We start from the raw sequence: 16835 nt of genomic DNA, 5'->3' as shown, positions 1-16835 counted from the left end.
AGCCCGGCCACACACCCATCCTACAAATACACACATAACACATACAGGGATTGATTTGGATGGCTGTCTGTTCTTACACGTGGCTAGAGAGAGAGCGCCAGCAGACAGTGCATGCGCAGAGGAGAATTTGGGAGCAGCAACACCACAACCCGCATAGGACTGTTCCGCCTTGCGTGTGTATAGAGAAAGGAAGCCGGTGGCAGATGGATCTCTGGCACCTAACGTAGGTGCCAATACTAATGATGATCGCTGCGGCTGTAAATGTAAAAAACTGTCCTGAGGACCGATGTTGAACCACTGACTTAGAGGGTGACCTGCATGTTAGCTGGAGACTGTGGTGATTGTATCCAGTCTATCACGCAATGAAGCGGACATGCACTACAAGGCCCTGCACCCACTAAGTCATTACAGGTTTCGTTCCCTATACTGGTCCAAAATCGACTTTCAGCAAACCAGAACATGTGAGGGTGCGGACACCACTTTTCCAGGGAGATCATCATCTTCAAAAAAAAAAAAAAAAAAAGAAACGTTCCGCACAGATGGGGGAATCCCAAAACATAAAACCCACATAGGCACCAAATATTAGGAAACCATGACAAGTGTACAACCCTTTCTGCCAAAAAGAAGAAGAAAAAAAAAACACACACAGCAGACAGAAAGCAATAGCTATCGTACGGTCTGAAATGAAGGACTAAATGGCTAAAAGTGTAAAAACAGCAAAGCACAGCAGGACCCCAAAACTAGCAAATTCACGTCTGTTTACTTTCTCCACAGAGTATGCGATACCTATGAGACTGCAAGTCAGTCACCAAACATTAACTGTAGGAGTCTCCTAAAATATGCAAGCTTAGCTAAACAATCAACTTTCACCCCTTTCCCTTATTGGAGTTATTAAACCAAATGACCGCTAAAGTTTGCAGTTACATAAGGGAAGAAGTTACTACCTTGCCAGAGGAAGAAGTCAGCTGGAGTTTTCTTGAGCGCAGGTTTTGCTTTTTCGCTGTTCCAGTCAATTTCCAAGGCGTCCTTCAACTGGCAGAACTCTATTTTCTGACAAGGACAAAATCAGAGAAGTTAGGAGTCGCAGTGGGAATGTTTCGCAGAGAAAAGTTGAACTTACTGTCATTCCAACCACCCGCCTCCCTCCTTTCCACGCGCACCCCCCCTCCGAGCTCTTTAAAACATTTAGACAGCGAGAGGAACATTGATTGGGGCCGCTGCAATGTCACTTGTGGATAATGAGACTGAGCGTTCCAGTTGTTGAGGACATCGTGCTCTACTTTCCCTGCAAACTTTTTTTTGTTTTTTGTAACTTTACTCGCCGAGATTTTTTTTTTCTGTTTCTGTGAAATTCCTGGACAGTGCGACACTGCCTTACACATCACCTTGGCAGCCCAACACCTACAGCAGAGGGAGCGCAGCACATTGCTTACCAATTCTAGAACGCCACTATCACCACCGTACATGTCATTTACCATAGAGGAGCTGGCCTAGGGTCCTGGAGGACCATCTTATTTCTTACAAGCATGGAGATTGAGACAATCTTGTGTCATGTGAAAAATCAGGAAAACAGAAGTACAGCTGCTTGTTAGAAAACCCCATCTTCACTATGAATAAAGAGACACATGCCTACGAAATGCAATTTCTTTATCAGGGTATAGCAATGATGTGACCTACTGTCTACTGGGGTCCTCCCACCCCTAGGGGGCTATGCAGGAAAAGAGGACACCTATGTGTGGTGGGAAACCATGCCACATGGAGTTTTAAATGTATTTCTCCTCAGCAAACAAAGGTTACGGATTTCTGATGACACAACAATAAACCAGACCCCTCCATCTTGCTGGTTAGGATTCGCACTGCCTCAGAGCTGCCCTTTGCTCTCCACATCCAATTTGTAGCCAAATCATGTTACACATATCTAAGTACAGTTGGGCAAAAAAGTAGACAGCCACCGGTTGTGCAAGTTGACACACTTAAAAAGGTGGAAGGTCTGAAATTTCCATCATAGGTACAACTTCAACTGTGAGAGACAGAATAGGGGGGAAAAAAAGGAAATCACATTGTATGCTTTTAAACAATTTGTATATTCTTGCGGAAAATAAATATTTGGGCACTCAAAATGTTAAACTCAATACTTTGTAATATAACCTTGGTTGGCAATTACAGAGGTCAAACGTTTCCTGTAGTTCTTGACCAGGTTTGCACGCACTGTAGCATGTATTTTGGCCCACTCTTCCCTGCAGATCTTCTCTAGTACGGTCATGTTTTGGTGCTGTCGCCGGGCAACACGGACTTTCAACTCCCTCCACAAATTTCGATTGGGTTGAGGTCTGGAGACTGGCTAGGCCTCCAGTACCTTGAAATGCTTCTTATGGAGCCACTCCTTAGTTGCCCAGGCGGTGTGTTTGGGGTCATTTTCATGCTGGAAGACCCAGCCACGTTCCATCTTCAATGCGCTTACTGAGGGAAAGAGGTTTTTTGCCAAAATCTCACGATACATGGCCCAATTCATCCTCTCCTTAATAACGGATCAGTCGTCCTGTCCACTTTGCAGAAAAGCAGCCCCAAAGTATGAGGTTTCCACCCCCGTGCTTCACAGTGGGTATGGTGTTTTTTGGGATGCCACTCATCATTCTTCTCCCTCCAAACACAAGTGGAGTTTATACCAAAAAAGATCTATTGTGCTCTCATCTGACCACATGACATTCTCCCAATCCTCCTCTGCATCATCTAGATGGTCACTGGCAAACTGTAGACGGGCCTGAACATGTGCTTAAGCAGGGGGAGATTTCAGGCCTGCAGGATTTGAATCCATGGCAACGTAGTGTGTTACGAATGGTAACCTTTGTGACTGGTCTCAGCTCTCTTAAGGTCACTGACCAGGTCCCCCCCATGTAGTTCTGGGCTGCTTCCTCACTGTTCTCAAGATCATCGATACCACACGAGGCGAGATCTTGCATGGAGCCCCAGGTCGAGGGAGATGGTCAATGATCTTGTATTTCTTCCATTTTTCAATAATTGCCCCAACAGTTGATCTCTTCTCACCAAGCATATTGTAGAGTAGCTCATACCAGCCTTATGCAGTTCTACAATTTCATCCCTGGTGTCCTTAGACAGCTCTCTGGTCTTGGCCATTGTGGAGAGGTTGCAGTCTGACTGTTTGAGCGTGTGGACAGGTGTCTTATACAGATAACCAGTTCAAACAGGTGCCATTAATACAGGCAACAAGTAGAGGATAGAAGAGCTTCTTAAAGAGGTCTATGAGAGCCAGAAATGGTTGCTGGTCGGTAGGTGACCAAATATTTATTTTCCACAAGAATATACAAATAAATGGATTTAAAAAATAAATAAAAAAATCACACTCATACAATGTGATTTCCTAGGTTTTCCCCCACATTCTGTCTCTCACAGTTGAAATTTACCTATGATAAAAATTACAGACCGCTCATCTTTTTAAGTGGGGCAACTTGCACAATCGGTGGCTCTCCAAATATATTTTTTGCCCTACTGTATATTCAATGTATCCAAGACAAAAGGTCTACATACCTCCCAACATGACCCTGTCCAGGAGGGACAGAATGCTCCATTTGTGGACTTTCCTCTTAATGTATGATGAACATAAGCAGTGTGGAAATCCCTTTCTTAAGCTGGCCATACACTACTGCAATGTATAGCAGCAGTGTATGGCCATCTCTGATCCCCCATAAGCCACCCGGGACCTTTCCGGGCTGCAGGATTGCATGCGACCCCTGTTCCCCCCCCTACTGGGAGGGGTGTTTTAGTTGGAGGTCGGACCAGCATGCCAGTCCCACCTCTGACTCAGGTCTGATGCGCAAGGGATCGCGCATCGTACCCGATGGCACGTCATAAACCTCCGATTTCTGTGTATGTACTGATCTCCTGCATTGACCTTTGCAACACTCTTCCCCTAAACACACACCTCACTCTTCCAGTGTGATCTTAGCCATTAGACTAACTTTACTAACTTGTTCTCTGTACACAGGTTGTCCATATTTTACCAAGTACAATAAAAAAATACTTCTAATATTCAATGCCAAGAACAAAACCAACGGATCCCTCCACTCGTCTTCAAATATCTCCCAGCTCGACCCCACTGCTCTGTATAAGACCTGTGTGTCTCACCCAACCGCATCACCTTATGTAATTCCCATTTACAGAACATTTTCTATGCTGCACCCACTCTGCAGAACGCCCTCCGAGGCACAAGACTTTCTATTGTACCCCAAACATTCAGGTATTTCTCACTCATTTACATAACCCCCCATAAGCTATTCCACTTACCTCCCCTCTACACAGTTCACACAACCACATCTGACCCCAACAAGTGATCTTACCAATCATTTAACACTTACAAATATGCAAAATGTCGCACTTCCATGTATTAAACTCCTGTTATCCAATAGATTGTAAGCAGGACCCACTTCTCCCTCTCTCGGTAAGACCCATTCTTGCCGCCTTACTGCTCTGTTCCGTGTAACATTGCAAATATTCATTATATTGCATCAAAGGCTTCTGTCGCGGATGTAACATTATGAGGCTTTTAGTTCACGGTTCCGGTGTGTAACGAATTATCTGCAGTTGTTAGCGAAAGACCATTTTGTTAATGAATGACTGTTCATCTCACACTTCAGCAATCTGGCCTAAAAGGCCCTACGCACAGGGAGATGTTGCTGAGCAATCTGCTCAATGTAGATCGCTCGGCACACAGTGTTGTGTGCCGAGCGATCGGTCAAGGCCAGTTTTCTCTGGTGAGAACACTGACCCTGCCCAGCGATTAACTAGACGTATCCAGCATTCTGGATATTAATCGCCAGGCGATAGCTATGGCCCCTACACATGGAGCGATTTCAGAGCATTTCCTAAGCGATCTAGTGAGCCCCTAATTTGCCCCCGTGTGTAGGGCCCTTTAAACACAGAATATGTGCGATGTACTGCACAGATAAGATTGGCTGTAATCACATGGAGATATCGGAGGCGTGTGACATACAGTCTGCGGTATTCCCTCCCTCTGTGCTTTCTACATAATTACGTTATCAGTAAATTATAATGAAGTAGAAATGTAAAATTGGTAACATGACCTCTGTAACTGATCATGCACGTACTAGATCATTTTTGCTGTATAATCCTTTCACTGTGTATATCCCAACCCATCTTAGGGTGTGTGAATTGTACATACGGATCTGTGACTGGCAGGAGATGCAGTACATAGATCAGCACATACTTTAGCTTTGCAAGCTCTTTCTTTGGACAGCGCTGAGGATTCCCTCAAAATAAAGGCTCCTCTGTCCCGGCTAATAGCAGCCCCCAGGAATAGTGACCTTTTGACTTGAACTCTGTTGATTTAAATAATTTGGACCTAGACAGTCTGAACGCCATACACAGAACAGTTCTACATGAAGCCAAATGAATCCTTATATTAGCTGACAGTCGCCTGGGGGGAGAGAGGCTGCCCACACTTTGGCCCTTATTCTACTTCACTCTTAGAGGCAAATTCCTTCTTAGATGGACAAAACCATGTGCACTGCAGGTGGGGCAGATGTAACATGTGCAGAGAAAGTTATATTTGGGTGAGTTATGTTGTTTCTGTGCAGGGTAAATACTGACTGCTTTATTTTTACACTGCAATATAGATCTCACTTTGAAGTAAAACCCCACCCAGATCTAATTCTCTCTGCAAATGTTATATTTGCCCCACCTGCAGTGCACATGGTTTTGTCCATCTAAGAAAGAATTTGCCTCTAAGACTGAACTAGAATAAGGGCCTTTGTTCTCTGCAACCCAGGACACACCTTACTGGGAAAGGTGAGCTTTCAGCTCTAATGACATGTGCAAGATTAAGGTCAAGAGGAACGATAAAAGGAGCCTTTCAGACAGAGCGGAATCACTGCCGACCACAGTTATAATAATTGCACCCTCTCATTAGGCTGTGACAGGACAATAGAACAGAATCCACATATTACAAAAACACTTTTCCGGTCAAAACCTGGGAATCTTAAGGTGCATACACACTGGGCGCTTTTCCCCGTCCAATCGATTTTCGCGGAGGTGGACGGCTTTCCATAGCAGGATGCGATAGAAGGCCGGCCACTTGGCTAGTAATACCAGCAGATAAACGGCGGCGGCGGCGGCTACTGATCTTTTACTCGATTAAAAGCATAAGACTTACAGTTTTCTCAAAATAAAAGTATTAAGAAAGTTTACACAACCCTTAATGCAGCAATCCCGACAAGTACTTATTCAGCACGCATAAGTTTTCTTACATGTGTATCCCCTTTTCAAAATTGCTCTAGAGGTTACAAACATGGCTGCCAGTCAGACAACACCGTCAGTATGTCATGTGAAGGCAGAGGAAAGGGATGAGGTGTATATATTATAGTACCCCAAGCAGAGCTCAGATGGGCTTTTCAAAGCCTCTCTGCATCATGTGACTGGTTATGATAATAGTAGACAATGCAGAATTAGAAGTCAATATAAGCTTAAGAAACAAACCAAAGGTAAATGGCAAGTTTATTCTTATAGACTGTCACAGTGATTTACGGGCCTGATTCAGAATGGTAACATACAGTAGTCGCTGTAACCACCCCCACCGGCAATGAGTTCCAGAATGTTACTGCTCTAATGGTGAAGAATCCTCTTCTTAATTCAGTACGGAATTTATTTTCCTCAAGCCTCAGTACATGCCCACTTGTCCTAAGTATAGGCCTGTTACTGACCAATCATCTCCCAGTTCCATATGGATTCCCAATCCTGTATTTGAACATACTAATCATATCACCTCTCAACCTCCGTTTCTCCAGAAAACCTACTCAGCCTGGTTAACCCATCTTGCAGGTATTGAAGGAGTTGAACGATTGGCCACATGCATCACACACTTGTGGCAATTAACTTGTAACGACAGTTGCAGAGAATTCACCAATAGATTGACAGTCAGGGACTGTGTGTGGGAGATCACAGGCAGTGGCGGCAAAAAAATACATGACTATTTTCAGGGCATCGCTTAGCCTGCGACTTACAGATACAGTGCTAACAAGAATGACTACAACTGGCCAAATCAAGTGGATTTGGCATCAGCTTCATACCAAAAATCCCTAAATGGTGCAGACCCCAAGGGAGAACCCCCATTCTTCAACACACCGATGTGGCTCAGTCTAATTAGAAACTAAGGGAGAACTGATTTTATTTTTTGTGTGTGAATTCTATTTCATGAGATTTAGCATTCCGTTTCTCCCCCATATTCTGCCATTATTTAGGTCACTCAGTACAAATGACAAGGCTTTCTACTTGAATGCTCCACATTTGTAATTATCTCTATCAACATTGTTACACGGTGTAATAAAGCACCGTGCTACCACACTGAATGCCCCAAGCATGCCCCTCTCTGTGCCATAGTGCTGTCACTCTGGAGAATCCCGCACCCCACGTTTAACACTAGTGAATGTGACACGTGCCACAAGACTGACAGCCTTCTCAAGTGCGCTAGTACCGCGGGAGTTAAGACCCCGCTGAGACATTAAGCTAAATTGCAAAATGTTCAGACACTATTGTGTTCTTCCAGGCTGTGCATTTGCTCACCAGTAGGGAATAGAAACACACATCCCCCAAAGCATTTTCTAATTTAAATATGTCACTTTGCAAAGTCTGTCAAGTAAAAAAACGAACTCCCATTTGCAACACTTAAGCGTTTGCGAGCACCTAAGGCATCCTAATTTATGTCAGTGAGGAATAAATTAATGTGAGGGGCGGGCCTGCAGATTACACAATGATGTAACCATATACCTTGCCTGCAGTGTAGGACAGGGGGAAAGCGTAGTGTTATTGTGCAAGAGAACCGTCTTCTACACATCCTCTCACTCTACACTGCAAGAAACCAACCGTACAGCCGTTTACCAAATCACCATGATAAAGATTTCTGTATTCTGTTTTTATACTATTACTTTCTGGGTGGGTATCAGTGACGTGAAAATCTCTCGCCTCACCACACATCCCTGGTGGATAGATAATATTAGGTCTGTCAGGTCAGTTCCTCACTAAGGGGGTTATTCTAGTTCATTCTTTCTGACAAAATCCTTCTTAGATGGACAAAACCCTGTGCACTGCGGGTGGGGCAGATGTAACTTGTGCAGAGAGAATTAGATTTGGGTGGGGTTTTTCTTCAAAGTGAGATCTATATTGCAGTGTAAAATAAAGCAGTCAGTATTTTCCCTGCACAGAAACAAAATAACTCACCCAAATCTAATTCTATCTGCACATGTTACATCTGCCCCCCTGCAGTGCACATGGTTTTGTCCATCTAAGAAGGATTTTGTCAGAAAGAATGAACTAGAATAAACCCCTAAGATGTAATGAACACTGCTTCCTCACAGTGATTACGTGACAGGTAACACAAACCATACCAATTACACATCTAGATATACCAGGTCAGCAAGTCCTCATTACTGGCAGCCCAACATCTACAATATGGGCCAAAAATTATACATGTGGTGCAAAACAACTGACTGCACAAGTTTTGCAATTAGGGGATGTTAAAACTGCAGCAGGGCATGATGGGATGTGTAGTTTCCCAGAGCTGGAGGGCTGGAAGTTCAACATCCCCAGAGTAGACAACGTGGCTGATACAAAGCGGACAAAGTCTGGTGAATATATTGTGAATGCTTTCAACACTGCAAATGCGCTCTAGTCCAGACAATGCCAAACTGTGGCCCTCCAGCTGTTGTGAAACTACACATCCCAGCATGCTTTGCAATAGTTTTAGCATTCCCTAATAGCAAAACTGTGGCAAGGCATGACGGGACTTGTTTCACAACAGCTGGAGGGCCACAGTTTGGACATGTCCGGTTTAGTGTGCACCCATTACACAGTTAAAGATGAGTTAATGACCTCCCCATCTGAACACGCAGTAAAACGCTGCCTTTGTCAAGACACCCGAATATCCACATTTACATGCTGTAAAGCAACGCACACACGCAATATGGAAGCCATTATTCCTGGAATACACGCAACACTGCATTGCCTCCAATAAGTTCCTTTAATATTTAGAGCAGTGATGGCTAACCTTGACACTCCAGCTGTTGTTGAAATACACATCCCAGCATGCCCTACTACAGTTTTACTATTTGGCCATTCTAAAACTGTAGCAGGGCATGCTGGGATGTGTAGTTCAACAACAGCTGGAGTGTCAAGGTTAGCCATCTCTGATTTAGAACATAAAAGTCTCGCATGCATGTAATTAGCAGTGAGTGAATCCGATTGGCTGTGTGTTTTGGGGTTCGGAGTGCAGGTGTGGCTAGAAATCTAAGCGCTGCAGGACCCTGCGTACAATAAGTCATGCGCTTTCTACATTTACCATTCATATGAAACGCTGGATTCAGCGAGACCTACAATGACGCTATCAAATCCAAGGGTCCGGGAAACAGCCCCGTGTCCAAAACACTCTGACCTTAGATGAGTTACCTTCTTCATCATGGTGCTCTCTGTAGAATCCACCTTGGATTTTTTAGCCTCTGGACCATCTGCAACCTCATGACTAGCTTTGGTCACTTTGATCTTTTCCCTGGAAAAATGTTTTTACATGGGTATAAGATATGACATACTCACAGACATTTACCCCCTCATTCCCATAAACCAGTGGTAGCCAACCCTAGCCCTCGAGAGCTACCAACAGTTCACATTTTCCAGACAACCTAGCTGCTGCACAGCTGCACTCATTAATCACTGACACATTTTAAAAGATCCACAGCTGGAGCTAATTAGCTCACTTGTGATTCTGTGAGGAGACCTGCAAAACATGCACTGTTGGTAGCTCTCGGGGACTAGGGTTGGCTACCCCAGCCATAAACCTTCCAAAATATGAAGTAGACCTGACCATAACATTCATTACTGCAGAATGGCGCAATGGAATGAAAGAGCCGCCGTACATAGAAGATACTGAAGACAGAGGTAAAAAAACAGGATCCGGTCGTTGGGTAGACATGGCTAAGACCGACATGGTTGGAAGGTCGGCTCAAGCATCAGGTTGACAGTCAAATGGTCGAGATGAGATTTTCACTTTTTTGGAGCCGACAGGCGGTATTTGATACCCTACCATCAGGGAGAATATAATAGTGTGCCAAGCACAGCAAGGTACCGTGCCCGAAGCATGGCGAGCACAGAGAGCCATGCCAGGAGACGCGGGGCATGGATACGGTGTCCAAACTTATGTCGAAATGCGGGACAGAAAAAATAAATAAATCAAAAACTCAAATCAACCTTTTGACTGTCCCATTGTCAACCTAATGTTGGTGTCAACCTTCTACCCCTGTCAACCTTAAGGCCCCCATACACTACGCGATTTGGCCCCGATTTCACCCGATTCTGGAGGATTGGCCCGAGAAATCGGGTGAAACTGGGCAAATTGCGTAGTGTATGACATCCGATCTGATCCGATGCGCGGTCCCGTGTACATCGGATCAGATCCGGATGTCGGACGGTCTGCACATAAGAATAATCATGTGCAGCCGTCCGGGGGAGTGACAGGAGCAGGCTGGGGGCGGGGTCCGGTCCTGGGTACCTGTAGGTGCAGGCTGTAATCTGTATTGTGCACTGGGAGAGCCTCAGCCTCTTCAGATGTAGCGGCGCTGCGGCAGGCAGGGTCAGGAGCGGGGACCGCAGATGCAGAGACCGGGTGCGCGGCGCGAGAATAGAAAGAAATCCCATTCAAAGGACTGGGCGGCTGCTGATTGGCTGAGAACTCAGCCAATCAGCGGCCGCCCAGTCTTTTGAATAGGATGGTCTATTCTCCCGCTCGCCGTGGGGACCGCAGAGCAGCGGGAGAATAGAAACCATCCTATTCAAAAGACTGGGCGGCCGCTGATTGGCTGAGTTCTCAGCCAATCAGCGGCCGCCCAGTCCTTTGAATGGGATTTCTTTCTATTCTCGCGCCGCGCACCCGGTCTCTCTGCATCTGCGGTCCCCGCTCCTGACCCTGCCTGCCGCAGCACCGCTACATCTGAAGAGGCTGAGGCTCTCCCAGTGCACAATACAGATTACAGCCTGCACCTACAGGTACCCAGGACCGGACCCCGTCCCCGGCCGGTCCCCACTCCCATCCTGCCGCTCCCCCCCCCCCCAGGATTTTTCATGTGATAAATCGCAACCGATTTATCACATGTAAAATATGGCACATCAAGTGCCAAATGCCCCGGGGAGCTGCCGGGGAAGCTCAGGGTAAATCGGGGCTGACTTGTCCTTAGGACAAGTCGCCCTAGTGTATGGGGGCCTTTAGTCATGTCAACCTATATTATGTGTAGACCTAATATATGTTGACCTTCAAAAGGCGCAATGGAATCTGCCACGCTATATAAGAAACTGTAAACAAATAAGTCAACCCTATGACCCGTAAAAACGGTTCGTAAGGTCCATACACACTGGAGGAAAGCCGCTCAGTGCATACACACTGAGGGGGGGGGGGCAGGATGGCATGCGGTACAGTCGGTCCTCTTACATGCAACGTATTGCATGTGGAACTCAGACTCCGGTCCGATACGCACAGTACCGCACATCGGACCCAACAGGATGTCGAACACATCCTTTTTGGGCTAATTTCTTGGCCAGATATGTTGAAATCAGACCAGTGTATGGGGCCTGAAGATTGATATTGGATCCCATCCTGCAGCAATAAGCAACCATATTGTAGCATAATCAGAACGGACCTGTGTGTTGTCTGCTAACTACAAGCCCCTGGTGCAGGGTCAGTAATAGCGTCACTCTGCTGTAAGGAGGAGGAGCTACAGGGCCAGAACGTCACTGACCATAATAACTGCCAATCAGATCCCTGAACTTTGGCACCGTTACATAATGGAATTATAGTAACATCAATAAAGGAGGAGAATAAATTTACTTGGCTTAACTTTGTTCAGCATTAAATTGAACGGACTATCAATACGTAAATCTGTGCAGTCAGTGTGCCACCCCTTATTCTAAGTGACCGTATAGAGAGCAGACAGCTCCTCTCCTACAGTATAGAAATGTAAACACGTTTCGCACAATGCTGCGCTAACACTCACGATGGAATAAATTAACAAGAGCCTATTTGTATTGAAGGTGTCAGTAATCACAGCGGAAGGTGACATTACATAGGACTGCATCACGGGACCAGGCTGTGAACAGCTGATGTCAATAGATCTAATGTCTGACCTCCATATAGATACATCTGCCATTCTGGGCCCAATTTGAGAGAAGGAGCAAAGCTGCAATTGGACATGCTGTAAAGCAGGGCTGGGCAACACCGGCCCTCCAGATGTTAATGAACTACACATCCCAGGATGCTTTGCATTAGTTTTGCTATGTGGCCATGCTGAAACTGATGCAAGGCATGCTGGGATGTGTAGTTCATCAACATCTGGAGGGCCGGTGTTGCCCAGCCCTGCTGTAAAGGGTTCCAATACCACCTACTTTGGCATGTAGAACGCAGATAGACTATAGCTCTACTTTTGCACCAAGATTAAGAGATAAGCCCCTCCCCCCAACCCTAAGTTTGCCAATTTAAAATTTGCCCTCCCCACCCTGCAGTGCAAAATGGTTCCACAATTCAAAGCTGCATCTTTAGCCTACTGCGAACCAAAATCCAACATGAGGCCAGGAGTACACGGCATCTAATGAACAAGCCTAGGTTTACACTGGACTAACCATGTATTAGCACACAGATCGTGTTCCCGCATGACTGATGCTTAGGGGGTGGCCAAACCGGTCCTCAAGATCTACCAGCGGTCCACGTTTTCCAGATCGCCTAGCTGGTGCACAGCTGTAGTCATTACTAATACCCCTTTTACACCAAGGAAAAACCCAGGTTGGACCCAGGTCAGCGTTGGTGTAAAAGGCGCCAACCCAGGTCCAGTAACACTGGTCTCCTACCCAGGTCCTGACCAGGGTTGAACACTGGTTGGACCTGGGTCGTAGGCGGTGTAAATGGTCACAACCCAGGTTGGGACATCTTGGTAGTGCTGAAAGGATACAGAAGTGCTGGATGCCTTTCCACAGTGCACTGCACAGTCAGGAAGGATACGGGCAGTGCACACAGAAATCATAATTGGATGCAGTATCTTTTTTTTTTTTTGGGGGGGGGGGGGGGGAGCACATGGGTGATACTGCGCTTTTATACCGCTATGTGTGCTTGAGCACTGAATAAAACTTTTTGAAAAATATTTTACAAAAAAAAACAAACCAACATTTTTCAATGCTAACTTGTCATGTCTTTTAATTTTTATTTAAAATAATTGAGGGAAGGTTGGATAGCAGTTTATTAGTCCTAAAATGGACATTTTTAATGTCATCCATAGGCAAAAGCAGGGCTGACCCAGGTTCAGTTTTAAATGGTGCAGACCTGGGTCTGACCTGGGTCACATTGCTGTGTAAATGGGGTATGAAGCTGGGTCCAACCCTGGAAACTCCCGTGTTCAAAGACCAGGGATTTTGGTGTAAAAGGGGTATTACTGCCACATTTGCAAACCTGCTGCATTCATTCCTACTATAACTCCACAGGTTGCCTGAAAAACTATGAACTGTTGGGAGATCTTGATGACAGCTCCCAGTGGGGCAGATGTATTAAGCCTGGAGAATAGATAAACTGGAGATAAAGTGAAAGGCGATAAAGAACCAGCCAATGAACTGTGTTTGAAATTAGATGGGAGTTTATTGGCTGGTGCTTCATCTCCTTTTACATTATCTCCACTTTATCTCTGCCCCAGTGATCGTTACCAGGATCAATAGGACACAATATTCTAAGAGATGTCAAGCTTTAAATGTTATTTCATTGTACAGTAAAGGGGGGGGGGGAGAGAGGCAGTGTGTGAGAGCCAATAGCTCACACCCCATACAATGCACTCACAGCACCAGCGGATCAGTCTGAGAGGCGATCATGCGGGTGCCGGCAGAGAGGTGCTCCATCTGCCTGAGACGCACGAGCGTGTCAGTAATTCTTGCTGCAGGGTACGGGAACCCTGCCTGTGTCCCTTCAGGGAGATTGGGTTAGGGGATCGGTATCATGTGTGTCTCATGCACAAAGGGGGATGCGGCCGCAAGTGCAACGCATGCACAATAAAGAACGCATTTGCCAGTGTTCCATACTGGCAAACAGGTCGGGAGGATGCGTACCGCGTGCGCTCACCACACTTCGGGCTGGCGTGGATAGTGGGGGGGTGTTTCGGGAACACATTCACACCGGTCATGTCATCCATCTTAAACAATAATGATGACACGCGCTAACTACGTAAGCTCCGGCTAGCCGTGAACGCACTGACTACGCTGGCTGCGGGAACACAACGCCGATAAGGACAGGGATGCCGCCGCCGACGATAACTATGCTGATCTGACAGGGGCCGCGGGAACACTACGCTGATTCTGACAGGGACGCTGACTACTCTGGCAGCAGGAACATGACGCTGACTACGTAACTGCCGCCGTGAAACTACACAAGTACCGAAGCAACTGATACCTTTAATATACGGCACCTTATTCCTCAGTGAGAGAGCCTGCATGAAGCAGTAGATTTACACTGGTATCCACATGGCTGATGGGCAATATCTAGGTCTATATGCACAAGGCCTGGAGAGTTTTTGGGGACATTTTTCATTTGTGAACTTGATCATACTTTAACATTCCCAATCATAACCCACGTGGACGGTGAAGTGTGCCAAGCGCAGCACCCCAAGGTGCCCGGCCCGTAGCATGGCAAACAGAGAGTACACAATTGGGAACCATGCGCTCAGGTGTCAACATTGACACCAAAAGAAAAAAGTTAAATACTCACGTCAACTTCTTCCAAGTCAACCCTTGTCAATGTGGAACGTGTTCTGTGGGCCTAGACATGGTCTGCGAGATATACCACACCCATTTATACTAGAACACAGAGGGCTGCCGCATCTTCACTTACTCAACAAAGTCATGCTCTCCCAGGTCAGCAACATGGCTCCGTGATAACCGAAAACATCGCCCATAAAGAACTTGATTTTGTTTTTGTGGCAGATCTGGTCCACTTTCACTAGCAGGTCCCGAGGGCAGCAGGTCAGACATACCTGGGAAGGGAGAGAACACAGAATAAGCCATACATGGAGCGCAGACTGGGCAGCTGGTTTGTTGTTGTCTGTAAGGAGAAGGTTCTAACTGTGAAGCCCAATACACACAGGGTGACGCCGGCCTCAGTGCCGAGCGACGTGCTAAGCACAGATCTGTCAGTGCACAGAGCAGGACACAAACGATGCACCGCCTATAGGTGCTGAGCTGGGTTATGCCTATTGTTTATAAGTAAAACCCCACGATCTAGCAGGATAGACAGAGCAAGCCCGGTCTATCTCTACATGCAAAAGCATAGCCTGGGACCGCAGATTGCAGTCACCCGGGGCTACACACATGGAGCGATCCGGGCTTAATCTCTTAGCAATCCAGTCAGATTGCTTAGAACCGGGGTTAAGACCGCCCCCGTGTGTGCCTCTTAACACAAGTCCTTGACACCCAATGGCAAAACATGGCTATGTACAAGGTAGCCCAGCAGAAGTGGAAACTTTTCCCTGTTCCAAACAATTCTGGTCTTCATAGGTTACGTGATTTCGCACAACAGCGACACACGTTACAGGTTCTGTGGTTACTGATGTGGGGCAGAATCATAAAAGGGTTTCTAAATCAAACCATTTCCAAAGCAGCAATGATGTGAGATTAAACACAGGAACATAGACAGTACAGGAAGGTGCTGGGGGAAAGGGAGTTTAGAAAGTCACTTGTCAGATGGGTCACAGTACAACTTATTGCCCCTATATACAGAAGGTTAAAAATTAATTGAATATACTGTAATAATAAATATATATATATATATATATATATATATATATATATATATATATATATATATATATATATATATATATATATATATATATATATATATATATATACACACACACACAATAAAATTACATATATTTCATGGGTGGATGCCCCGACGTTTCAATGCCGTCACTGGCATTTTCTTCAAGGCCCATGATTGTGGTAAACTGACAAACCAGACTGCATAGGTACAAGGAATTTTATACATACCTGTCCCTGTGCTAGGCGGGAGCCAGAGCCAGTGTGGGGACTTGCACGTGTGTCTGTCCGTCCCGCGCTGATGACGTCACCAGGCATCCAGTTCCGTTACCCTGGAGACGCATCTCTGCATGAGAGCGTCTCTCCGGGTGCTAGGATACTTGTGCCGGCTAGCGTCTTTCCGACTCCCTGCTCAGCACAGAGCTGAACACATTTACATTAGGACAATGCAGCACATGGATATCTCTTACATTTGGTGTTACAGTTGTGCATGTTTTGCTACTTAGTGTCCATTGTGTGTGTGTGTGTGTGTGTATGTGTATGTGTGTGTGTGTGTGTGTATGTGTGTGTATGTGTGTGTATGTATGTATGTGTGTGTATGTGTATGTATGTATGTGTGTGTATGTATGTGTGTGTATGTGTATGTATGTATGTGTATGTATGTGTGTATATATGTGTGTATGTATATATGTATATATGTGTGTGTGTATATATATGTATGTATATATATATATATATATATATATATATATATATATATATATATATATATATAATATATATATATATATATATATTATAAGGGCACGGTAGTGCCCTTATATTAAGGCTGAATCCAACGAACGGATTTTTCCCATAGGGAACTTTTCGGATGGGGGCATGGTGTTTGAGGGACTGCACCTCAAAAGTGACTGGGCGTACTGAGCTGAAATTTGGCATGTACGCGTAGAATCGTCAACCGGTGCTGCTTGCCAAATTTCAGA

At 45.6% G+C, this 16835-nt stretch overlaps 1 protein-coding gene across 1 annotated transcript in view; it reads right to left on the bottom strand.

Annotated features, from left to right (window-relative positions):
* SAE1 (SUMO1 activating enzyme subunit 1) overlaps positions 1-16835 on the bottom strand; it is a 45533-nt gene that overhangs the window by 13906 nt on the left and 14792 nt on the right. The window contains 4 exon segments of the mRNA XM_083159774.1: positions 945-1050; positions 9472-9571; positions 14927-14963; positions 14966-15068. Of these exon segments, the coding sequence (XP_083015900.1) occupies positions 945-1050; positions 9472-9571; positions 14927-14963; positions 14966-15068 (346 nt within the window).

The sequence above is a fragment of the Crinia signifera genome, chromosome 9 (genome assembly GCF_055691185.1).
Source record: "Crinia signifera chromosome 9, ASM5569118v1, whole genome shotgun sequence".
NCBI lineage: Eukaryota > Metazoa > Chordata > Amphibia > Anura > Myobatrachidae > Crinia > Crinia signifera.
Note: the sequence above shows the minus strand (reverse complement) of the source record. Positions and strands in the feature narration are given on the sequence as shown.